We start from the raw sequence: 26,127 nt of genomic DNA, 5'->3' as shown, positions 1-26,127 counted from the left end.
GATAGACAGATGACTCCTTGGTTTCATCTGTCCATTCATTCAGCACTGATTTGGCTTTTACTATCAGCCAATGCACAATTGGGATCAACTTCAGTGTTCATTTCTTTTTCATCTATGGGAGCAACTTCGTACATATATAATTATAATTTCAGATATTCTTGAATTTAGGAGGTAAGTTTGGGCTGCCTTGATTCTCCATATACTACAAGGTCTCATTAGCAAAAGTCATGCCTTCAGCATCTCCGAGGAAATACTTATTTACCCAACATGTAAATCAGATAGGACCAAGTAGGAACAGCATTGCTCAGAGGGGCATTGCCTTAAAACATTATCTTGTTCTTAATACTATGAGAATTGTATGGTTCCTTGACAAGAACCTCTGCAGCATCTTTTTGGAAAGAGAATTCTGTTTAAAGACCATAAAATATTCTGTTCAGGAAACATCGATTTGACTATTTCAATATTTCAGTAAGGAAAAGTAGGTGAAAATATCATAAACCAACAAATAATTGGATGGGTTTTTAATCACACTGTAGGATTAGGCAATTTTTTTTTGCAAGAAACAAGTTAAAAGAAATTTTGATGTTGACATCTCTGCAAAAGACAAATACGGTTTCCCACACCCGCGCAGATTTATAGATGTGCCCTGTCGATAATCACACTACCATCAAGCTGTTTACACCAATTACAATTTTCTGCAGGCATCCTGGCGGATTAATTCCTCCCACCTGGGTTAATTCACCACTTCCTCTAATGGGCTCCAGGTGGAAACTACAGTATTAATAGGTGCACGTCACCCACTACACCTTGGCACTCTCTTACCAGGTCTGTCAAACCTCTTCCTTCTGTGCTAAGGGATTTCTTTACCCCCATCTCTTCTGCAAAGGTTTATTTGCAAAGAAATGATAGGGAGTTTTTTCCTCCAGTCACTCTGCTGTGTAACAACTTCTGGAAAAAAAGGCCGCATGTAATGTCATTGCTAATGATATTTCATCATGCAGTGAAGACTGCACTTATACCTTCCTGGCCCTTCTGTGTGCACTGCTGTCGGCTTTAGAATTTAATTACCTGGAGGTCATGGCCTAAATCTGCTCAGTAACGGTTGGTCATTATTGTTAGGTAAGGATCATATATACAAGCCAGCAAGGATGGCAGAAAGTGCTTAGACAAGGAATGAAAAAGGCAGATGGTTAAAGCCAAGATGTAAACAATCCTAGATATAATTTGCTGCTAGACGTCAGATGCGGGTCCACTGTGGCCCAAGCAACCCAACACTTTGCAAAGCCTATGTTACCACGTCCTGTGTTGAGATGAAATCATTTTAGAAACATTTGCTCCAGGGACAACATTCCTTTCACAGGGCAAGAGTGAAATCTGAGTTTTTCTAGTGCAAAGATTCAATTTGTTAACACTTCATAAACAGAATCAAATTATTCCAGATTTTATGGTACTAAGAAGAATCTTGCTTTCTGATTTAATGGGTTAGAGAATGATGACGGTGGGCCAGTTGACAGCAATATTACAATTATTTTATTGCCCATCAGCAACATGCAGGGTGAGGGAGTCCTGAGTCTGTCCCTTGCACTCTCTTGGTGTTATTGTTTAGTTAATAAGTCGTGTCCGACTCTGCAACCCCATGCACTGTAGCCCACCATGCTCCTTTGTCCATGGGATTTCCCAGGCAAGAATACTGGAGTAAGTTGCTGTTTCCTTCTTCAGGGGATCTTCCTGACCCAGAGATGGAACCTGCATCTCCTGCATTGGGAGGTGGATTCTTGCATTTCCTAATGAATGACAAAGCCTCATTCTGATTCTGTGTGTTCACAGAGGTCCATGCCAACTGAGTATTGGACAATTTCTTACTGTGGGAATCCAGACAGCTCCCCAGTGGTCCTGGAATACCTGGGTGTCAGAGAGGAAGCAACCCCTGGGAGATTTGTGCAGTCCCCTCCCTACCTGTAGGGTGATGTCAGAAAAATGTTCCTGACAGGCTATGTGTTCATCCCCACAGTCAGGAAAGCACCGCTCCTCAAGGTCACAGTCCAGAGAAAGGAAGGAGAGAGAGAGAAGGCAGACATGGGGATGGCCCTTGCATTTTTAATGTTGTAAGATATTTTGTTTATTTGTTTTTAGCTTGTGAGGGAATTATCTGTGAAATGCCATAAATACACGGCATTTTCCCCCAGACTTCCACTTCTACATTATTGATTTTTTTTTCCCAGTGCAGACATTAGCTCATGGAGCATCGGAGCCAATGAAAAATGACTTCATTCTGCTATGAGCACTTTAGTCCGGGCTAGACAACCAGGTGGAGAACAAATAATCGATGTAACTGGGCCAGCCCAGACTAGAGCCACAGGTTTTTGCCTTTTAAATATGAACGGCCCTAATAACTGCAGGACTGGAAACATTTTGTACTTAGTTTTAAATTTTCAAAATCGAAACGTACATTAAGAGGCTTTTTTATCTGTTTGTTTGGTAGGAGTGGGTAGCAGGTGTGGGTGGAGGCTTCAAGAAACTTCCTACAGCAGAAAATTTTTAAGTGCTTAGTCGCTCCATCATGTCCAACTCTTTGCAACCCCATGGACTGTAGCCTACCAGGCTCCTCTTCCATGGGGATTCTCCAGGCAGGAATACTGGAGAGGGTAGCCTATCCCTTCTCCAGGGGATCTTTCCAACCTAGGAATCGAACTGGGGTCTCCTGCATTGCAGGCAGATTCCTTACCAGCTGAGCCATCAGATCAGATCAGATCAGATCAGTCGCTCAGTCGTGTCCGACTCTTTGAGACCCCATGAATCGCAGCACGCCAGGTCTCCCTGTCCATCACCAACTCCTGGAGTTCACTGAGACTCACGTCCATCGAGTCAGTGATGCCATCCAGCCATCTCATCCTCTGTCGTCCCCTTCTCCTCCTCGAGAAGCCCCCAAATTTCTGAGGTGGCCCCACAATTACATGTATTATATATATGTGCCTCTCCTTGAGTGGTCCAAGCTTTGATGATGATATATCACTCCTGTGATTAGCTGACCTTGTATGGCAACAGCAAAGGGATTCTGCAGATGTGATTAAGATCCCAAATAAGTTGATTTGGGGTTAGAATGGGATTATCTTTTGTGGGCCTGGTCTGATCAGGTGAAAACCCTTAAAAGATAGGACCTTTCCTGAGAAGATGGCTCTTTGCAGGTGGATGGAAAAGACTGGGTGGGGAGCAGCTGCAGGCCGCCTGCAGGACATGAGATGGTTTCTGCCAAGAGCCATCAAAACCCTGGGGACCCCAGTCACACAGCCAGAAGGACCTGACTTTTGCCAGCAACCTGAATGAACCCATATGTGGATTCTTCACCAGTCCAGCCTTCAGAGGAGACTACAGCCCTACCTCACATCTTGACACAGCCTGGTGAGAGCCTGAGCAGAAAACCCAGCCAAGCCCAGTCTCCTGACCCACGGAAGCTGTAAGATAATACATGTATTTCGTATTAAACTGCTAAGATTATATATATATATATATATATTAATATGCATATATAAGATATTATATACGTATGTGATTGCTCATTTGTTTTAGTCATGTCCGACTCTCTGCAACCCTGTGGACTGTAGCTGGCTGGGCTCCTCTGTCCATGGGATTCTCCAAGCAAGAATACTGGACTGGGTTGGTGCCCTCCTCCAAGGGATCTTCCTGACCCAGGGATGGAACCCATGTCCCCTGCATTGCAGGCAGACTCTGACCGCTGAGCCACCAGGGAAGCCCTTATATACATTTGTTGTTGTTCAGTCATTAAGTAGTGTATGACTCTTTGTGACCCCATATATAGGATTTAGATAAAATCCCTTGTAACAATATATATTTGGACAAAAACCCTTTTAACCAAGTTTCTATAAATAGGAGCCATTAACAAGTGTTGGTAATAACTGTACAATGTATTTAGCTCCAGATGACAAAATGAATGAGGATGGTGTAGCCATTTAATTGGGAGTCCTATTACCTCTGGGAATGTTTGTTTTTAAGATCAGCTACAGAAATCCTTTTATAATAAAACTTGCAGGTTCATAATCAAATTAGCAGAGAAGTGAGTCTTCTCATAATGGAATTTCCAGGATAAAGGTATCTACAAAAAACATACCTTAAATTATGCATTCTAATAACTGGTGATCTACGTTAGACTTGCCTTATGAAGTTTGCAGAGCAAGTGGTTTGAATATTTCTCTGCAGAAGTGGAGCTCTCTGATTCACAGAACAAGGAAACCTGGGATATTTGGTGGGTATTCCTAAAACCTCTTTGGAGTTATGATGTCATGTCACACAGAAACAATAATAGGCTTCAAGAGTTTTGTATAAATAGGAGAACAGCAAGACTGGGAATGGGAGAACTATCATCGTTAACCTCCAGTATCTGTCCTGATTTCTAAAGGAGTTACACCAAAAATGTGCACCAGACAGGATCTATATGAAAAGATGAGGTAAAGAGAAACAGTTTGTGCTGTCCACCGACTGTAACAATTTACTTCCTGGGGCAACTTTCAATCAAAACTGATCTCGTGAAATATGAAAGAGAAAGAATGAAAGACTTACATGGGTCAGAACCAAAGAAAGGTAGGAGAGAGAAAGCAGAGAAAAAATGAAAATTGGGTCTCCCATAAAGACAGAAGTGGATTGCATCAATTTGGACTAAATTGTGATATTTACTAATTAGCATATAATTCAGATTATTTTGCGGTTGGGGAACTAGGCCTAAAGTACAAAAATTATTCAGAAAACATGTTTAAAAACAAAACACATTAAAAAGCAAGCAGTAATGTTCTTATAATTAGTAAAGTTGTTATACCATTTTAAGTGGTTTGGCATACATTAAATTGTATTCAACAGTAGACTGTTCATTTTAATTGGACCTGACATAAAGTAATACTAAAACACTAATTTTGTTCATCGCATTCAGGACATTTGAGGAATGTCAGGGGAGAGGCTAGCACTTAAAATTTGGCTGCAATATCAGGTGCAAAGTGGAAAAGTATACCCAGGTGAATTAGTGTCCTGGGGCAGCTACAATAGAATATCGCATTCTAAGTGGCTTACAGCAGCAGAAATTTCTCATCCCGCTATTCTGGAGCCCAGAAGTCTGAAATCAAGGTATTGGCAGGGCCACGCTCCCTGGAGACTCAGAATAAAATCCTTCCTGGTATCTCCCCAGCCTTTGGTGCTGGGTGTCCATCACTGGTGTTCCCTGGCTCAGTCACATCACTCCAATCTCTGCTAATTTGTCACATGCCATTCTCCCGTGTGTGTCTTTCTCCTCTTCTTATAAGAATGCCAGTCACGTTGGATTATGAGTCCACCCTACTCCGGTATAGGACTTCCCAGGTAGCTCAGTGGTAGAATCTGCCTGCAATGCAGGAGACCCAGCGTCGATCCCTGGATCAGGAAGATCCCTGGAGAAGGGAATGGCAACCCACCCCAACATTCTTGCCTGGAGAATCCCATGGACAGAGGAGTCTGGTGGGCCACAGACTATGGAGTTGCAAAGAGTCGGACACGACTGAGCGCAGCACACAAGACATCACAATGACATCTGCAAGGACTCTTTCCAGATAAGTTCACATTCTGAGCCCGTTTTGCAGGGAACACAACTGAGCCCGTGACACCAGGAAACTGGCATTTTCCTACATTATTGCTATTCACTACAGGTATTTTATCATTAAACTGAAAATTCATTAAATTTTATCAAGCACTCAAATGACGTAATGCTCCCTTTCAGCCTAGAGGAAGCCCTTACATAAATGGGCACATACAGAGCAAACCTGGATTAGATTGGGATTTCCAGCTTCCACTGAGAGGGAGAGAATTTGGAGTGACTGTAAAAAATCTTTTCAACATAGGATTTTCACAGATTGATGCTTGCCTGTGAAACTTAAGTAGTTTCAAATTCCTTATAAATATTAAGGGAGATAATTGTTAGTAATGGCAGCATTAAATGTATTACTTAAATTTTGGTGCTTGAAAAGATCTGCCTGGGGTCTTAAGTCCTGTGTACTTTAGTCCCAGGGAATATTGAGGCCCCTCCTTACTCAGCAGTCTTGTCTTCCTCTCTTTAGAAAGGGAGCTGAAAAACTGGATAATTAGGTTCTGGAAGAAACTATATTCAGGGAAATAAGTCAAGAGCGGGGTTGAGCTAGGTGATGATCATTACAGAAGTTTCTGGAACATTTTTTATTTCTTTGTTTTTTCTCTGTGAATTCATTTTGGAAATATTGCTGATTTCTGGATTTTAAGCATTGTTAATAGCAAGTGACAATTAAAAAAAAAATGCCTGTTTTGTATTAAAAATCTATTTGGAAAAGAAAAGAGGGAAAACAGAATGGAATCATTGGTTATATTTTCTCCATGGTCCTTGTGGAAAAGCCACGTGGACTCGTGAGTCTGGTCTCCCATCTGCACCGGGGAATCTCCTTTCTCTTCCCTCTGGTTGGTTTGACCCCAGCCCCACGTGAGCATCAGAATGTCACCCATTTAGTGACTCTTTCTGCAGCTCCATTTTCCTTCTCAGGGAGATGATTCCCAGCAGGGGTTAGCAACTTTATGAAACCCGCATTCAAGGGGTCTAGTCTCTACTGAAAATATTCAAACTCACTTATTTCCCCAAACTGGAGTTCTGGAAAGTAGAATTCCAGTTTTTTTTTCCCTCTTGGAAATCATTATACATGATGGATCTCACGCATTACCCTTAGAAGGGACACTGAAACCTTCCCCTCCTCCATTCCTTCTTATTGCTTTATTTTTTCCCCATCTAACACTTAATGTAGCTATTTGTTTTATTGTTTGTATCTGTTTCTGAAAGATAGGCTTCTTGAGGACAGAAAGTCCCTTTTGTTTACTCAGGGAGTTTGACACCAAAGCTTCAACTTCTTCCCTTCTCAGAAAACGCTGTCAAAAGATTGTCAGCTTCAACTGCCGCCTCGCAAGAAAATTAAGACACTCTTTGATATGACCCCTTACCTCACCCAAACATACCTCCGGAACATAACATACACTGAATCTATTTACTTCTGTTCCCTCCATGAAAACACCCAACAGCAATGTTTCTCAAACTTTTTAAAATGATCACTCTGGCAAGGAGACTATCTTACTTCTTTTTCTGTAATTGTCCTCATGTCCATGAAATTTTTACTAAAGATAGTGTATTTGTTTATGTGGTGCATGTATCATCCGTTCAGTTCAGTCGCTCAGTCGTGTCTGACTCTTTGCGACCCCATGGACCACAGCACGCCAGGCCTCCCTGTCCATCACCAACTCCTGGAGCTTATTCAAACTCATGCCCATCGAGTCAGTGATTCCATCCGACCATCTAGTCCTCTGTTGTCCCCTTCTCCCCCTGTCTGTTCCTTACACATCAAAATAAGGGTTTTGCCTCTTAAGAACTGATGTTTGCTTCCTTGGGAGCTGTATAGCCCGGCTGAGAGCACATGCTTCAGTCTACACCGCCACTGCCTGTCTGCCGGCCAAGGCCACCACACCCATCTTGTTTATGACTGAAACAGCCTTGACCGCAGACTAGTCTTCATTACACAATTTCACTGAATGACATGTCACTACACTGCCTGTTTGTTCTTATATAACCAGCAGGTCGTGCCTTAAAATCATACTGATGTTGTAAAAAATAAGTTCTATCCTGTTTCTGCCCTTGCTACTGCTCTCCAATCCCTTCTTCAGGTACTATGGACACTAGTCCAACTTACTCAATGATTTTGAAAACATCTATTGATGCATATAATTTCCTCTTTTTACAAAGTTTTGTTGTATTATTATTGTTGTACTCAGATTAAAGTCTTAATCTGGTCTATTGAGCCTATATCATCTATCCCTGCCTTTGTTTACAGTCAGGCAACTCTACATGGTTAGGTGAATTCTTCCTTAGTGTGATTGCCTAGAAAGCTGAACATGAAGCAAGAATTAAGAGCTGATGCATTATTAGGGGTGCAACCCCAGGACGTGTGAGTGAGGGACAAGTTTGAGCAGGAAAGGTAGGGGTTAATGCCAAGTGAGGGGTCACTGTGGGCCACCCCTGTACGCTGAGACATCTGCTTGGTTATGTGAAGAACCCACTGGCCATTGGAGGAAAAAAAGAGAAAGGAAATTTATTAGTGGTTCCTTTCCATATCATGCCTCTTGTCCATCAACGTTCACCTTACTGGAAGTTCATTCCCCTGAACTTTCAGGTTGCGTCTCCCAGATTGTTTAGCATCTGCTTGAGAATCCACATTCCAGGCAAGCAGTGTGATGTCCCATCCATGTCCAGAAGTGGCAGGAGGGCCTGGCCACAAGCTGATCAGCATCAGTGGGAAAAAGCACATCGTCTTACCCAGGCATCTATCAGCCCAGGTGGCACCTGGGATGGAGCAAATGGCTGAGGATCCAGGGAAAGGAAGCCCAAGAAAATCTGAGGACGGCTTAGTTCAGTTCAGATCAGTCACTCAGTCATGTCCGACTCTTTGTGACCCCATGGACTACAGCACGCCAGGCTTCCCTGTCCATCACCAACTCCCAGAGTTTACTCAAACTCATGTCCATCGAGTCGGCAATGCCATCCAACCGTCTCATCCTCCATCATCCCCTTCTCCTCCTGCCTTCAATCTTTCCCAGCATCAGGGTCTTTACCAATTAGTCAGCTCTTTGCATCAGGTGGCCAAAGTATTGGAGTTTCAGCTTCAACATCAGTCCTTCCAAAGTACATTCAGGACTGATTTCTTTTAAGATGGACTGGTGGATCTCCTTGTAGTCCAGGGACTCTCAAGAGTCTTCTCCAACACCACAGTTCAAAAGCATCAATTCTTCAGTGCTCTGCTTTCTTTATAGTCCAACTCTCACATCCATACATGACCACTGGAAAAACCATAACGTTGACTAGACGGACCTTTGTTGGCAAAGTAACGTCTCTGCTTTTTATATGCTGTCTAGGTTGGTCGTAGCTTTTCTTCCAAGGAGTAAGCGTCTTTTAATTTCATGGCTGCAGTCACCATCCCCAGTGATGGACCCTCACGGCCCTTCTCTAAGTTTTCTGTGCACAGGGTGTTCCATCAACTCGCAGAGGCCTTCATGTTCTATTGTGGTTTAGTTTTTAAATGATGTCTGACTCTGTGACCCCATGGACTGTAGCCCACCAGGCTTCTCTGTCCATGGGATTTCCCAGGCTAGAGTACTGGAGTGAGTTCCTATATCTTTCTCCAGAGGATCTGCCCGACCCAGGGACTGAACCTGTGTCTCCTCCATTGGCTGAATTTGGACTCTCTACCGCTGAGCCACCAGGGAAGTCCTCATGTTCTATAGGACTCCCTAATTTTTCTTTCATCCAAAATGAAAACACATCCTTAGCTCACCAGCCATCCCTTTTCTATGACTTCTTTCCTGACATTTCTGTTCTAATTTTCTTCTTTGACTACAAAACACAGTTTTCTGTTTCAAAAGTAAGAAACCATAGATGCTATATTCCTAAATTTTCTATGTACCTTTATCTTTGAAGGAAAGATTAGCCTAGAATGAAAACTCTTGAGTCACATTCAACTTTCTTCCAATTTTTACATATATTGCTTTACTTGAAATCTAGTCTTAAGTGCTCCATTGTTTTGCTTTATTTTTCTTTTTTTCTTTTCAAAACTCCTCCATAATTTGTTTGGCTGAATCCAGCCAGTAATTAGTCTTGTTTTGTGCTTGTAGAAGACACTCCTGGTGTTTATTCTATTGCTTGAGATTTTCATTTTGAGGAATGTCTGTCTGTTTTCTTCATTTCTAATTGAATATAATACTCTTGATTCATATTTTCTTTTTCTCAGAATATTTCAGACTACATTTCACAGATTTATGCAGTCAGAGAGTATTCTAGAACCACCTTTATTTTTCCACTTGTAGATTTTTTTTTCTCCTGAGCACCTGAATATTTCTTTATTATTGTAATTTAAAATCTTAACCTGACTACATTCAGTGTTCATTTATTCTGAGTTAATATTGCTCAAGAATGATGTAATTTGAAATGTACAGACTCTATTCTTCCTTTATCTCAGGGAAGTCATTCCAGGTATCTTTGCCTGTCCAGCCCAGACCACCAAGTCCTATCAATATGATTTCTATTTCCTAGCCTGGTATATTTTAATCATTCTGTATTAGCTTGATTCATTTTAAAACATTTTCTTTCAAGTCAAGTCACATCTGCTTTACTAAAAGTGAAAGTCGCTCAGTCGTGTCCCCATGGGACACAATGTGACCCCAAGGACTATGCAGTCCATGGAATTCTCCAGGCCAGAATACTGAAGTGGGTGGCCTTTCCCTTCTCCAGGGGATCTTCCCAACCCAGGGATCAAACTTAGGTCTCCTGCATTGCAGGCAGATTCTTTACCAGCTGAGCCACAGGGGAAACCCAAGAATACTGGAGTGGGTAGCCTATCCCTTCTCCAGTGGATCTTCCTGATGCGGGAATCAAACTGGGGTCTCCTGCACTGCAGGCAGATTCTTTACCAACTGTGCTATAAGGGAAGCCCTGGTAGCTCCCCTGATTAGCAAATAATACCAGCAAGTGAGATGAGCTGTGAAAATGTCTGTAATGTTCACATCAAGTAACAGATTTTATATCTGCATCATGAACAATTAGAAATCAATCTCAATGTTATCAGAGCCCAAGCACAGAGATAAGCAAAGTACATTCATTATAGAGAAGCGAGTCTAAGTCAGTAATCATCACTATTTCCTGTAGAAGGGCACTTCTTAAGTATGGACCAGAAATGCCTGGCATTGAGTTGACCTGGGAACCTAGTAAAAACACCCCCATCTCTGTACTGAATCAAGATCTCATGTGGTTGGGCTCAGGAACCTGCATTTCACCTGTCCTCCAGGTGAGTCTTATCCATGCCCTCACTGAACAAAGAGTATTCCAAAACAGCGCCCCAGAAATAAGGGCTTGAATTAAGGGAATAAACAGTCATGGAAAAAATAAAATAAATGGTTAGCAGAGGTGGCAGAGGGCTCAGCATTATAGAATGTGGTACCTGAACAAGGGGCTTCCCAGGTGGCTCAGTGGTAAAGAATCCACCTGCTAATGCAGGAGACCCAGGTTCGATCCCTGAGTCAGGAAGATTCCCCTGGAGATGGAAATGGCAACCCACTCCAGTATTCTTGCCTGGAAAGTCCCATGGACAGAGGAGCCTGGTGGGCTACAGAGGACCCTGGTGGGCTACAGTCTATGGGGTCACAAAGAGTCAGACATGACTGAGCACCTGAGCACATACACACATTTTAACAAGAGTGACAGCATGTTGGAGGAGCAAATCTGTAGATATTGGAATTGAGGCCCAGTCAGAAAAAGCAATACATTTCTTCCTAGAGAGGACAGTAGAAGCTCTGAAACGGAATGGTATTTGCAGGGTTGGAAAAGAGAATGAGAACAGCCATAGCTAAGAGCAAGAAAGATAGCCTCACATGAGGGGCAGGAAGATACACAGAGCTAGCAAAGGCATGTCACAGAGGGAGGACACAGGCCCGAAAAGACGGGGGTTCCCAAAATCAAGATGCCCAGAATCCACGGATGGTCAACATGATGCTCATTCTGTCCTTGGAGAGAGGAACTCAGCAGCTGTTTGGTTATAAGACTCAGTCATTCATAAAACGCCACTCTTAAATATTCTAAAGGCAACATGGCCATGTTGCCTCCTGTTCTGAGAAGATCTGCAAAATATCCTCACAGTCATGAGCCAGAGAATGTGTCTCACCCTGGCTAGATTTTGGATAAGACAAAGATGGGAGTAGCAAAGATTCAGCCCCAGAAGGTGTACAGGAAAAGCTGTTGGTCTCAGTGTAGTGCTGGCCAGCAGGGACAATATCATTCGAGCTGCAAGAAGCACCATGAGCTGCACAATTAACAAAGGCCTATTTCACTTTGATTTTTAGATAGTACTGAGAAATAGAAGTAACCAACTTTCAAATGACCATGGGCAGGGTTTCTCCAATTTGTGCTTATTCAAGTAAACCCCAGGTAAAGGAAGAAAAATTACCAAATCTGATTGCTAAACCCAAAATACCCAACTGACCCTACTAGCGAGTTAGGAAGTAGTTCAGCTTCATATTCACTGGCTGTGAATGGTAATTATACCAATGCTGTATCAGCTGTGCTGTGCTTAGTCCCTCAGTCATGTCTGACTCTTGGTGACCCCATGGACTGTAGCCCACCAGGCTCCTCTGTCCATGGGGATTCTCCAGGAAAGAACATTAGAGTGGGTTGCCATGCCCTCCTCTAGGGATCTTCCCAACCCAGGGACTGAACCCAGGTCTTCCGAATTGCAGGTGGATTCTTCACCAGCTGAGCCACAAGGGAAGCCCAAGAATACTGGACTGGGGAGACTATCCCTTCTCCAGCAGATCTCCCCGACCCAGGAATCGAACCTCGGTCTCCTGCATTGCAGGTGAGCTACCAGGGAAGCCCTGTATCAGCTGAGTCCTTCTTAATGTCTGGATGATGTACAGCATATGGACAGTAAGGTCCTGCCATGTCTGCTCAGTATCAGCTCTACCATCAAATGTATCCAAGGTTTGCCTTGATGTCATCTATTGGCTATGTGCATGCTAAGTCGCTTCAATCATGTCTGACTCCTGGCAACTCTATGGGCTGTAGCCCGCCAGGCTCCTCTGTCTGTGGGATTCTCCAGGCAAGAATACTGGAGTGGGTCGCCATGCCCTTCTCTAGGGGATCTTCCCAACCCAGGGATCAAACCTTGCTTTTCTGATTCGTCTGCATTGGCAGGTGAGTTCTTTACCACTAGTGCCGCCTGGGAGGCCCATCCACGCTATAAATAAAAGCCCACATAAACATCAGCCTTCTGAATTCTAAAAGTCCAATTCTGCCATCTTTGACATCCCTACTTGTCAGAAATGGTTCAGCTCTTAGCAGGTTTAGTTAAAACAGGCTGGCATTTTTGGATATTCCTTCTAATATTCCATTTGTACGTTTCAATGCCTTGAAAATAAAGAAGAAAGCTATCTGCTGGATCATTTCAAATGACATCCTTTTAAAGCTAAATTGTATTCTGAATTAAAACTTGCAAAAGAAGATATCACCTTCAAAATGTATTCAGCAGTGCTAGAAGAGATAAATGAAAAGACCCAGAACCTGTTTGAGACATGAAATTTATAATTTAAGAGTCCCTAAAGTTAGAATCACCCACCTAGTCTAAACAAATTAAATACTATCCATGTATCCAGCTGCTAGGAGAACTCTGCATGTCTGCCCTTAGGCCCTGAGCAAGGTCGGGAGCAGGGCTCTTTCTGTATTCATGGCCATTTCCCTGCTGGAAGGGGCCTTCATCCACGGCAATCCCCACTTCCCCTTGAGTTTAACAAACAACCTGACTAGTGTGTCATGGAAACTACAGAAGAGTTCTATGTATGGCGTCTTCTCCCAGCGCCCATCCTGTGATTGGCATTAGTAACATCTTGCTCTACTATGAATGAATTTATCGATAAGCAGTAGATTATATCAAAAGCAAGAAAACCAGGTCTGTAGAAAAGAAAAGTTAGTCTCTAGAGGACGTATTTACTGAATGGCTTGTCATCTATCATGATTGGAATTAGAACCCCAAACCAGAATGGACCTAGAAATGACCATACTAAGCAAAGTAGGTCAGACAGAGAAAGACAAATACCATATGATATCACTTATAGGCCTCCCCTTATAGCTCAGATGTTAAAGAATCTGCCTGCAATGCAGGGGACTGGGGTTTGATCCCTGGGTCATGAAGATCCCCTGGAGAAGGAAATGGCAACCCACTCCAGTATTCTTGGCTGGAGAATCCCATGGACAGAGGAACCTGATGAGCTACAGTCCATGAGATCACAAAGAGTTAGACACAACTAAGCAACTAACACAGACACAGACAGAGAGTTAGGTGGAATCTAAAACATAACACAAATGAAATGAAACAGAATTTACAAGACGGAAATGGGCTCACATAGAAAACAGACATAGTTGTAAGGAGAATAGGGGAAGGAAGGACTAGGAGTTTGGGATTAACAGATGCAAACTAGTAGATACAGGATGGATAAACAACAAGGTCCTGCTGTAGAGCACCGGGAACTACATTCAATATCCCGTCATAAACCATGATGGAAAAGAATACGAAAAAGAATAATACACAGATGCACGCATAAGTGAATCACTTTGCTATACAGCTAAAATTGATGCTATACTTCAATAAAATTAAAAAGAGAGAAATTAGGAACTGCTTTTCCAATTAGAGTTATAACTAATAGACTGAAAACAGATGATTAAATTACTTCAAAAAGGGTGATGAAGATAAGACAGCACTTTGATGCTTGGAGGAAAGAAGGCAGGCCCAAAGCATGGCACCGAGGTCACACACGAAATCAGAAGCCGACAGAACACTCAGCAGAGGAGGGCGGGCTCCTACCTGTGGCCAGGTAGATGACGTGGACGAGGGCGTCCCGGGCCTGCACCACATCCACGGCCACGTGGGAGAAGCGGCTGCTGTCCTCCATGAAGGCGGGCACGGGGCTCACCGGCTGCACCACTTCGTGCATCAGGATGAACTTCTGCGCGTCCTGCAGGTTCCTCTCCGTGAGGTTCATGTACACACCCTGGTCCACGGTGCCACACTGCAGAGGGAGAGAGGCTGTTACCAGGCCCGGCCACCTGCACACCCAGGGCCGCTCCAGCCAGCCTGGCTTGGGGGGCGACTGGCAATCTGAACATCTGCCGGTGCCAATGTGCCCCCTTCTCCAGTCCCCTTACTGCCCCCATTCTTGGTGTCTCTCCCAGTTTAGATCTGAGCTCATCGTATTTGGGGAGTCTTCTCAACTCTCATCCTAAATGAATGATCAGAACAAAATGAAGTGACATCAACAAAGCAGAAACAGACCCACAGACTTAGAGAAGGAACTTATGGTTACCAGGGGGTAACTATGGTTACCAGGGGAAGGGTGAGGAGGGGATAGCTTGGGGTTGGGAATCGACATGTATATCCTGCTATACTTAGAATGGATAACCAACAAGGACCTACTGTAGACCAGAGGGAAATCTGCTTAACAACCTAAATGGCAGAAGAATTTTAAAAGAATAGATCGATGTATAAGAATAACTGAGCAGGCTTCCCTGGTATCTCAGTGGTCTGCCTCAGGTTCGATCCCTGGGTCAGGAAGATACCCTACAGAAGGAAATGGCAGCCCATTCCAGTATTGTGGCCTGGGAAATCGCATGGACAGAGGAGCCCCACGGGGTCACAAAGAGTTGGATATGACTGAGCATGCAAACACATTGCCTTGCGTTGTATAGCTGAATCCCTTTGCCGTATAACTGAGACTATTACAACACTGTAAATCAACTATACTCCAATATAAAATAAAAAGTAAAAATAAATCAATGATCAGAAGTTTAAAAAAACATGAAGTAGGAGTCACTGCTAATTTGAATAGCATATGCATAACATCTCCTCATCACCTCTAGAGTCCCCTAGGGAGTTGTCTGGCTAAATGCACACTGTCCAGTCTGCCAGACACATCAGATTCCCAGGTGGAAAATTCAGCCATCAAATGCATGACGCAGATTTACTAGCTTTCTTTGGGATGGCAGGTCTATAAGCAAGACATGGATTCTACAGAGATAGATTTAGGTCATTTTAATCTGTAAACTATGCAATACTGTTCTGCTGTCTTTCACATAAGCTACACAACACTACGTTAGCCGTATTATTGTGCCCTTATTATCTGGGCTTCCCTGGTGGCTCTGATGGTAAAGAATCTGCCTGCAGTGTGGGAGACCTAGGTTTGATCCCTGGGTCGGGAAGATCCCCTGGAGGAGGGAACGGCTACCCACTCCAGTACTGCTGCCTGGAGAATTCCACGAACGAAACACTCTGCCTTATTATCATGTGCTTATTATCTAACCCAAGCCAAAAGAAACAAAAACTCTGGTTAGAGTCAAGCATCGAATAAAAACATGGTGCAGGGCAGCAAAGCTTGCCACCCCAAACATCTCTCTGGCATGTGAACGATTTTCAGAGCGGAAAATACCGGAGGCCCAAAGGACTCGAGAAGAAACTGTGACCTTCCCCTAAACGCTTACAAAATTTAGATAGATGGCCTGTTCCTGGAATAGAGCTATTTCCAGAGATGTCTGCACTGAATAAGGGCAGACTGCAGTGGGGAAAACTCAGCAGGGCCCAGAGACCAGAGCCCACTCTGTGTCCAACAGTCTCTGCAGGCCCAGCAAACTCTTGTTTACCAAACATTTGCTTTTCTATGTGCAGGTCAATTGCCTTCCTCCTCTTTGAAGTCTCAAACCAGTACCAGCAACATGCTCTTTTATCTTTAGCTGAAGATGGTATTTAAGGTGAGGGTTTCTGCCATTAGGGGGAGTTACTCAGTTTTCCTGGGTCCCTCTCCTGTGTATGTGTTATTAAACTTGTGCTGGATTTTCTCGTGTTAACCTGTCTCATGCCAATTTAATTCCTGGACTGGTTGGAAGAAGCTAGAAGGGCAGAGGAAACTTTCTTCCTCCCTGACAATGATGAATTTTTAAGAACAGGGGGGCATAAGGAACTAAAGGGATGTGAGAGAGGAAGGAGATGAAGAGAGAGAAAAGGAAGAAACCAGAAGGAAACAGGAAGGAAGGAAGTGGACTTTTCAGGTAGAAATACCATGCAGAGGACTCTGGGACTAAAGCAGGGAAAAAAAAAAATCCAAGCCTGGAAACTGCGGAGAATTAAATTCAGAGCTGCACTGTGCAAAGGCTGGCAAGTGTCGTGGAGGATGGTTTTGGACAGGGACGAGGTTAAAAGAGGGGCGGAAAGCAAGCCAAGCTTTCCCAGGGCAGCATACAGAATCAGAAAATTATCACCACGATTTCTCATTTCTTTCATAAACTTTAAATCCTAGGTCCAATAAAGGCTGATCCCCGGCAGAACTTCATAGAGGCAGGGTTGATGGAAATGAATTTCCTTGTCCATTCCATCTGAAAAACAACCTTTATAACATGTCGTTTCTAATACGTGGTTTTATAATAGGTTAGAGGTGCAAAAGTAGATGATGGAAATGGCTTGTGAAAAATTGAGGATATTTTTGTAGCACTTGATAAAATAGCCTACATGCCCCCAAAGGATAGGCTGATGGTATATTTAAAGAATCTTGGAGCAAAATGGATGCCAAGACCAGTCCAAAGCTTAGTTTAAATGCTGCATCTTTGCAGGGGTTCCCCTGGTACCAGGTGGTGGGAGGGTCGGGTGAAGGTGAAGGGTCAGTTCTGTGGCCCAGGGACCACACTGCCTCAGGTGAGTCCCTGCCTCGCAGTCCTTGTCTCTTTATCTATAAAGTGGTTCAAAAACACTTCTGCTCCCTTCAGAGGGCTGCTGTGAGGCTTGTAAACGCCAAGGAGCCAGGCCGTGCGCCTGGCACAGAGAAGCCATTCAAACAATGGTATAAATGGTCCATGGGTCTGCCTCACAGCAGGGCAGCAATTCTATGGTCCATTGAGCTGCAGGGGCCAGAGGGAAGGAATGAATAAGTGAAGGGAGGAAGGAATCAACGAGTGAACACACAGCAGTTGTGCTGGGGCAGGGGGTGCAGAGCCAGGGGATTTTATATAATTACCGTATTTAACAATGACACGTGGAGGGCAGAGACATTGCCCGTTAACAACAGTGTCACAAAACGGTCTGAAGTCTGTCCAGGCGAGTTCTAGTTCTGACAGTGGCCAGGTCTGGCTGTTTTCTCTTCCTGAAATCAGCAGCAATTCTTAAGTCACAGGAGACAAGGAGCAGTCTGCCTGGGGGATGGAGTTTTCCATCCAGGTTTTGTTTTCTCCACACAGTGCTTTTAAAATTGACATCATAAAACCCGGGAGGCATAATATGAAATTGAGGACCTCTGGCTGCTCTTGAGGAGTCTGGGGACCTGGGAGACTCCAAGACCTGGGGGCGGGGGGGGGGGGGCGGTGGGCGGTGCTGGGGCTGCAGAATGGAACCCCCCACTGCCACCTGTCTTTTTCATGATGGCTACCCTAACCCTAGGCTGCAACCTGAATTGTCACTGTGATACTGCGATTTGTAATAAGAAACATATAGTTAGTTTTCATCCCTGTTCTGTCACAGAGCTCCTAAAACCCCTGACACTTCCTAAGTGAAGAGAACAATAAAGGCGTCTTTTGTTAAGTTACTGAGGTGACCTCTGGACCTCACTGAAGGGTGGGAATGCTGCCTGCCAGAGCTGCCATCCCTGTGGTCAGAGGGTTGGAACTTTTGGTCCCACTGCGCTGAACTCCAGGAAGGAGAAAGATACTGGAGGTTGAATCCATCACCAATGGCCAGATGATTTAATCAACCTGCTTAAGTGAAAAACACTCATAAAGCCCCAAAGGATGGAGCGTTCAGACCCTCCAGGTTGGTGACCACATGGAGATTCAGCAAGCATGCTCAGCTCAGAAAGAGCTCCATGCTCTTTACTCAAACCTTTCCCTACTCTCCCTGTGCACCTCTTCCATCTGAATGTTCCTGAGCTATGTCCTTTACAAGAAAGCTTATTTTCTTGGACTCCCAAATCACTGCAGACAGTGATTGCCTGAAACCAAAAGATGCCTGCTTCTTGGAGGGAAAGCTATGACAAATCTAGACAATGTATTAACAAGTGGAGATATCACTTGCAGATAAAGGTCCATATAGTCAAAGCTACGGTTTTTCCAGTAGTCATGTATAGACCTGAGAGTTGGACCATAAAGAAGGCTGAGTGCTGAAGAATTGATGCTTTCAAACTGTGGTGTTGAAGAAGACTCTTGTGAGTCCCTTGGACTGCAAGGAGACCAACCAGTCAATCCTAAAGGAAATCAATCCTGAATATTCATTGGAAGGACTGACACTGAAGCTCCAATGTTTTGACCGTCTGATGGGAGGAGCCAACTCATTGGAAAAGACCCTGATGCTGGGATAGATTGAAGGTAGGAGAAGAAGGGGGCGGCAGAGGATGAAACGGTTGGATGGCATCATTGGCTCAATGGACACGAATTTGAGCAAAGTCCAGGAGATGGAGAAGGACAGGTGAGCTTGGTGTGCTGCAGTCCATGAAGTCACAAAGAGTTGGACATGACTTAGTGATTGAACAACAACGACGCTCTCACAAGTAAAATGTTTGAGTTCTATGAGCCTCTCTAGATGATTAACAAACCTAAGGAGGGGATCCACCTATAGCCCAGGTCGGAAGCAAGAGTGACAACCTGGACTGGAGACTGGTGTTGGAAGCGAGGGTCAAGGGGAGAGTCTTGCAGGACCAAGTCTATCAACCATGAGATCTGATGCTATCTCTGGGTAAACAGTGTCAGAATTGAGTTGAATTGTTGGACATCTGGCTTGGTGTTGGAGGAAAAAAAGCTGCTTTGTGGTGAGGAGGGAAAAAGGCAGAGGTTGGAATCGATCAGCAGTATCATTAGCCAAGAACTGGTTGAAACTATACAGTGTCTTGGTTTTCTAGCCAACTTATAATGAAAATCTCACCCGAGGATTCTTTTTCAAATATTTTGAATTCTATTTAAATTTATACCATATATTTATTGGATCATAAGTAATCCACCCAGCTCTCTAACAGGCTGCAAATTCTCTCACCATGCCTTACACATGGGGCTCCTACAGTGTTGGCCTAACACCCCAGGGACTCTGAGCAAGAGGAAAACATTAAAAATAGTAAAAACACAGCCATCGTCCTCCTGCGGCTTACAATCCATAATCTTTGTCTTGCTAACACCTCTGAGAGTAATACATCTATACTTCTACTAATTCTTATAACAATAATATTTGCATTCTTGTTTATTTTTTCCAAGGATGACAGATCCATCCTAGCCCTAGCCTGCCGGCCCTTGGTAGGTACGTCCACGATCACCGAGGCACACGTGGAGAGTGCTTGACTTTGATGGTACCCTTCCTCCTGTTTTGTTGCAAACGCCTATGGAGTACTGAAGGATGCTGATGACTTGGCCAGGTCCCATCATCTGGTCCTCCAGCAGTGGCCTGCTCATCTGCTCGACCACTTTTGAGGGTCTGTTATCCATTTCGGCTCCATCAATTTGGTTGCTAGTAATCAAAACTGCACAGAAATTTCTAGAGTCTGTCCCAGTGCAGCTGTACCACTGGGTCTGGACAATGTTTTCTGTAAGTGACTGAAGCTTTTCCTAGTGAGGCCCAGAGTCTACATGGCTTTGGGGACAGCAGCTCTAACAGGGACGACTTTCATAGCACCACCTGCAGTGGTTTCTAGATTGCAACTGATAAAAATTAATAGTGTTACATTTTGTTACTATCTTCAATAGAGAATTTTGTATCAAATCTTGCAAAATTAGGCATTGTGCAGCCTACCCCATTCTTCTTGAATCTGAGTCATGTATCTGATCTTCTAATTAATTAGCTATTTCTAGTACACTCGTGCTTAGTTGCTCAGTGGTGTCTAACTCTCTGTCACCCCATGGACTGTAGCCGGTCCAGCTTCTCTGTCCATAGGGTTCTCCAGACAATAATACCAGAGTGGGTTGCCATCCCCTTCTCCAGGGGATGTTCCCAACCCAGGTATCAAACCCGTCTCCTGCAATGCAGGTGGATTCTTTACTGTCTGAGCTACCAAGGAAGCCTTCTAGTACATATGCACTGCATAAAATTCCAAATCTTAGTAGGCAAACAATAATTTAAAATATCTAACTGCATGTAACCATTGGTTTTTGCAAATATAAGGCCCTTTATACACAGTTAGTGGATGGACCCTACCCCCCCATAACAGTGTGTGTGGTTCCTTAAAAGTCAGTCAGGTTGCCTTAAGTTAGCATGGTTATCAAACATGGTAAACCAAAAGAAAATATTCGATACTCATGTATATCAGGACTTATGCAAAGAATCACCATAATCTAAACTTTAGTCCTATGCAAATCTTAAATACCACCCAAGGAAGACAAGCTCAGTGGAGTAGGCTCCCTGCCTGAAATGCACACCACGTTCTGCAGGCTTCATTCATTACACCACACGGCCCGACTTCATCTCATAAACATGAGTAAGCCCTTTAGTGTGACACTGGCATTATAAAACCAGATGCCTGTGGCCTCAGGAAATGAGGGGATTTGCTTTGTGCTACAAATGTATCCAGACAAAGGGGCTAAAAGCTATCCACTGCCCAGAGGTGGTAAGGCATCACAGAGTTTATTAAGTCACTGTTCACTGTGAAGACACGTGCAGTTGAAATATCAAGACATTAAAAGAACCCTAAAATACCGTGAGCATCTTTGAAAATTTTTTTAAACTTTAGGATTTTACCATGGACTTTCTGAAAGGAAATGATATATTTCACCTTCATGGTTTTCCAGAGGGCCTTCTTAAACAGCTACATCACCCCAAGATCCAGGGATATGGGTGGGATTTAAATGCAGAGACTCAACAATGAGGCACAGGGAGTCCGTGTTCAGTTACTAATTACATAAATCATGTATGTCATCAGGAAACCTGACGACTTCATGTCTGGTTCCCACTAAACTGTTTGCTTGCCTGCATTTCTTTGTCTAGTACTGAACTTTCTTAGTAGGGAGACTTGAATAACAACTATAAACTTGATCATTCAGTTTCCTGACTTACAAGTGGGGCTAATGACACCCACTTTACAGAGCTGCTGAGATGAGAAAATATGACAAAGTCGATACAAACAAATAACCCTTAAATAGTCCCCCCTGTTGCTGTTGCTGCTGCTGCTAAGTTGCTTCAGTCCTGCCAGACTCTGTGCAACTCCATAGATGGCAGCCCACCAGGCTCCCCCATCCCTGGGATTCTCCATGCAAGGACACTGGAGTGGGTTGCCATGGCCTTCTTCAATGCATGAAAGTGAAAAGTGAATGTGAAGTTCCTCAGTCATGTCCAACTCTTAGCGACCCCATGGACTTCGGCCTGCCAGGCTCCTCCGCCCATGGGATTTTCCAGGCAAGAGTACTGGAGTGGGTTGCCATTGCCTTCTCCAGTCCACCTTGTTATGGGATGCTATATCATTTTCCCAAGTAAAGCAGTGAATGGTAAAGTGGACATGTAAGCCCATCTCTATTCTCAGTGTCATGATCTTTATAAAAAAATTTCAAAACAATTAGAATTGAATGATTCTTGTCAAAGTACAAGTAAAATGTAAAATAATTGAACTTTTCCACATTCTCAGTTTTCTCAAAAGCCAGAGGTTTTATGTGTTGGGTTGACAAACCAACCAGAATTTGGAGGTCTGAATATACAACTTGAGTCTAACACTGACTAGTTATGAAGACTAAAGTTCCTCTGGTTGGAAGAGGTTGAGGCTCTGAATCTGAGGACTGGGCCTGAGAGCCCAGCTCAGCCACTAAGGGGCCCGTATCCTTGTCCTGATGACATACTCTGAGGCTCAACACCCTTCTCTGTCAGAGGGAGCTGTTACCAATCATCGCACAGTTGCCAGAAGGCGGCAAGATACATAGAAGCATTGAGCCCAGTGTCTGGAACTTGGCATTCCTAAAAATTACACCCACGATGATGATGGTGAAGATCCTAAGACAGTTCTTCTCAGAAGAAAGGAGCTCCAGGGAAATCTGCTGGTACGCATGAATGTCTGAGTCTCCCTAAAATTCATATGTTGAAATCCTAACCCTCAAAGTGGCTGTATTAGGAGCTGGAGCCGCTAAGGAAGTGACTGAGGTTAAATGAGGTCATAAGGGTGGGGCCCTGATCTCATAGGGTTAGTGTCACTTCATGCTCACCTAGGAAAAGCCACATGAGGACATGGTGAGAAGCTGGCCATCTACAAACTAGGAAGGGAGTACACTCTAGAAACTGAATGGGCCAGAACCTTGATCATGGACTTTAGGCTCCAGAATTGTGAGAAAAGAAATTTCCAGTCTGTGGCATTTTGTTACAGCAGCCAGAGCTGACTAACACACCTGCTGACCGACTAAACAGTAGAGGCTTTCATCCCTTTTGGTTTCAGCTCCCTCTCAACATGGGTAGATGACAGCAGATGATGTCAGAGCCCCTGACAGCTTGAACACGCGGCATTTGGTGCCTTATACACAAATGGCCTCCATCTGCTCCTGTTTTCTCCACAGCCGCCCCATCACATCCCATTCACCCCAACAGGAAATCTCACTGCATACCCAATTAGAGCTCAATTCTGTTTGTGCATCCCCACTGCTCTGTGTCCTGGACCACGTTCATTACAGCATCATTCATTAGGAGTCAGAGCTCCTGGGGACACAGAGCCCACCATCATTAGTACTAATTGAAGCTGGATTCCCAACCTGCTGCATTGTGCTGGCCTTTTGCAGTCCAAGCTCAGGCGTCCCAGCTGACAAAAGACCCTTTGAAGGCCGGGCGCCTCAGGACACAAAAGGCCGTGGTCTATTTACATGAGACAAGCTGAGTGAGGGACTGTCCCACAGGGGGTTGGGGGTGGGGCAGCTCACAGCTGCACTGTGCGAGTACCAGGGTTTCAGTGGCCCCAGCCTGTCTGTCTGCACAAGGTTTCTGCCTGCTATCTGGGTGAGCAGCGGGAATGACTGAAGGAGTGGTCCTTTGTCCCCGGAATTACCTGGAAGTTGGGGTTGGGGTTGGGATACGGCAGCCAGGCGGACCGAGAGTTCTCCTGGTACTTGAAGGGCCCGTTAAAGGCCTGAGAGATGGCGCTGAGGTTGAAGATGCACACGGCCGAGGCAGCGATGCTGTTCCTGGGGAGGTGAGGAAGAAAGAGGAGAAGACGGGTCAGAGAGCACCCTCGAAGGTGAGCTCTGCTCCCCACAACAGATTCTTGGTGCCCAGGAAACACCTTCTAGGGGAACACTCAAGATCAGCAGGAATAAACACCCTACAGATGAGGCTGAAGCAGTGATGGTGCTCCTCTGGGTTTTTTTTTCCTCCAACATTTCATTCTAGAAACAACAGTATTTAGCAGTTATGATGCTTGTAATCCCACGGACAGGATGGAGTCCGCACCCAGCTGGGGCAGAAATGATAGAAGCTTTTGAGGAGCTGTATGTTATACCTTTAAAATTCCTGGAGGAAAAAAAAAATAAATAAAATTCCTGGAGGAAACAGAGTTCTTCCTCCAGGGCATGGGCCTCCCATCACCTGGCAAGGTTCTCTCCCCACACTCTAATCTGGGCACTTTAGCTGGCAGTGGGGTGAGCTGCTGCTGCTTCTGTCTGTAAAAGCCCCAAATAGTTGTGAGTATTTGTCATCTTTTAAAAATAAACAACTGAAAGCATTTTGCAACAAGTGCCTGTTAGAGATCCTTCGCGTATATGTACATGTATATGTGAAAAGTATTTTAAATTCAAAGGGTCAAAGACAAATATTTGGCAGAGCACTGACATAGGACCTCTTGAAGCTTTAATTCAGAATTCAGTCTTTGCAGGACTGAAGGCTGTCAATGCGAGGCTCTCGGAGTCCAAGGCCCTTTTATTAAGTGGAAAAAAGCAATATTTTTTTTTTTGGTTAAGTAAATCTACATTATGAGCTCAGCTATGGTTTTAAAATTTCATGTTTATGCTATTAGCCAATAGTATGTCTACTTATCAACTGTATTTCCTAAGGCAAAGAAAAAGCAAGAAACTATAAAATGTGAATGTCTACTTTATCCTTGGTTCATCTGAAAAACACAAATAGGTGGTAGATATCTACAAACTCCAACTCATCTAAGCTTCTTAAGGGAGGGGACATTCACTGACCAAATGAGGTTGAGACAACTGCTCCAAATCACCCAGCTACTAAATGGGGGAGTTGGACTGAACCTCCAGGTAGGTTGGCACCAAAATGGAAATTTTGAATTCTTGGTGACAGCTCTGTGTGGAGAGTAACAAAAGACACCCCATGGAAGGTTGGAGGCTTGAGAGCAGGTATACCTGTTCCCTCTGGAAGCCCCAGAGAAGAGAGTCTGGAGGGAAGACTCACCCCCACTTCTGGCGGATAAAATGATAAACAATAAATGTGAACTCATTACTAATTTTACTCTTTGCATATTACCCTTGGAAAACAAGAAGATAAGTCAAAAATGTCTAAGGTAGAATTAGCCTTTGGACGTGTGAGTGGACTTCAGCAAGAACAAGACAAGTATGTTAGAATGAGGACGGCAGCCGGACCCCCAGGAGGGATACCACCCGGGGACCAGGTGACCACTCCTCGGTCCTGGCACAGCGACAGCGAGGGGCTCACTTCTCCAAGCCCTCTGCTAAGTGCCTGACAGGGACCTTCTTGTTGATCACAGGGAAACTCTAGTTCCTGAGGCCAGCCTGACTTCACAGACATACGGACAAAGGTACAGGGAGGTGCCTGAGTCCACATCACAGGCTGAGGGGAAAGAAACCAGAACCAACCTAGATAGCATATTCAAAAGAAGAGACATTACTTTGCCAACAAAGGTTCATCTAGTCAAGGCTATGGTTTTTCCTGTGGTCACGTATGGATGCGAGAGTTGGACTGTGAAGAAGGCTGAGCGCAGAATTGATGCTTTTGAACTGTGGTGTTGGAGAAGACTCTTGAGAGTCCCTTGGACTGCAAGGAGATCCAACCAGTCCATTCTGAAGGAGATCAGCCCTGGGATTTCTTTGGAAGGACTGATGCTAAAGCTGAAACTCCAGTACTTTGGCCACCTCATGCGAAGAGTTGACTCATTGGAAAAGACTCTGATGCTGGGAGGGATTGGGGGCAGGAGGAGAAGGGGACGACAGAGGATGAGATGGCTGGATGGCATCGCTGACTCAATGGACGTGAGTCTGAGTGAACTCCAGGAATTGGTGATGGACAGGGAGGCCTGGTGTGCTGCAGTTCATGGGGTCACAAAGAGTCAGACACGACTGAGCGACTGAACTGAACTGAACTGCAGGGGGCCCTGGTGCTCCTGCCTTTGACCCCATTGCTATGGCTCTTTCTTGGGAAGGGAAGACACTTATCCCCCACCTGCCTGCATCCATTTCCCAGTTCACTGCACTCACTCACTCTGAAGGGCACTGGGTGGGGTCTCTGATGTCAAACTGAATGCCCCAGGGGCTGTCATTCTGAGTATCCCTGACACGTGTTGGTAGACACTTCTTCCCACCTCCTGGAAAGCAGAGCCCCATTGGTA

The 26,127-nt window shown here is 44.5% G+C and overlaps 1 protein-coding gene across 3 annotated transcripts in view; it reads right to left on the bottom strand.

The window, feature by feature from the left end:
• SEMA5A (semaphorin 5A) overlaps positions 1 to 26,127 on the bottom strand; it is a 568,430-nt gene that overhangs the window by 143,827 nt on the left and 398,476 nt on the right. For all 3 annotated transcript variants that reach the window (XR_009491999.1, XM_010816848.4, XM_002696441.7), the window contains 2 exons: positions 23,599 to 23,734; positions 14,442 to 14,646 (listed from right to left, as the gene is read on the bottom strand). Coding sequence is in view for 2 of the 3 variants with exons in the window: in XM_010816848.4 (XP_010815150.2) it covers positions 14,442 to 14,646; positions 23,599 to 23,734 (341 nt within the window). In the remaining variant the exon portion in view is untranslated. The remainder of the gene's footprint in view (positions 1 to 14,441; positions 14,647 to 23,598; positions 23,735 to 26,127) is intronic.

This window comes from Bos taurus, chromosome 20 (assembly GCF_002263795.3).
Source record: "Bos taurus isolate L1 Dominette 01449 registration number 42190680 breed Hereford chromosome 20, ARS-UCD2.0, whole genome shotgun sequence".
Classification (NCBI taxonomy): domain Eukaryota; kingdom Metazoa; phylum Chordata; class Mammalia; order Artiodactyla; family Bovidae; genus Bos; species Bos taurus.
The sequence above is the reverse complement of the archived record's forward strand: the minus strand, read 5'-3'. Positions and strand labels throughout refer to the sequence as shown.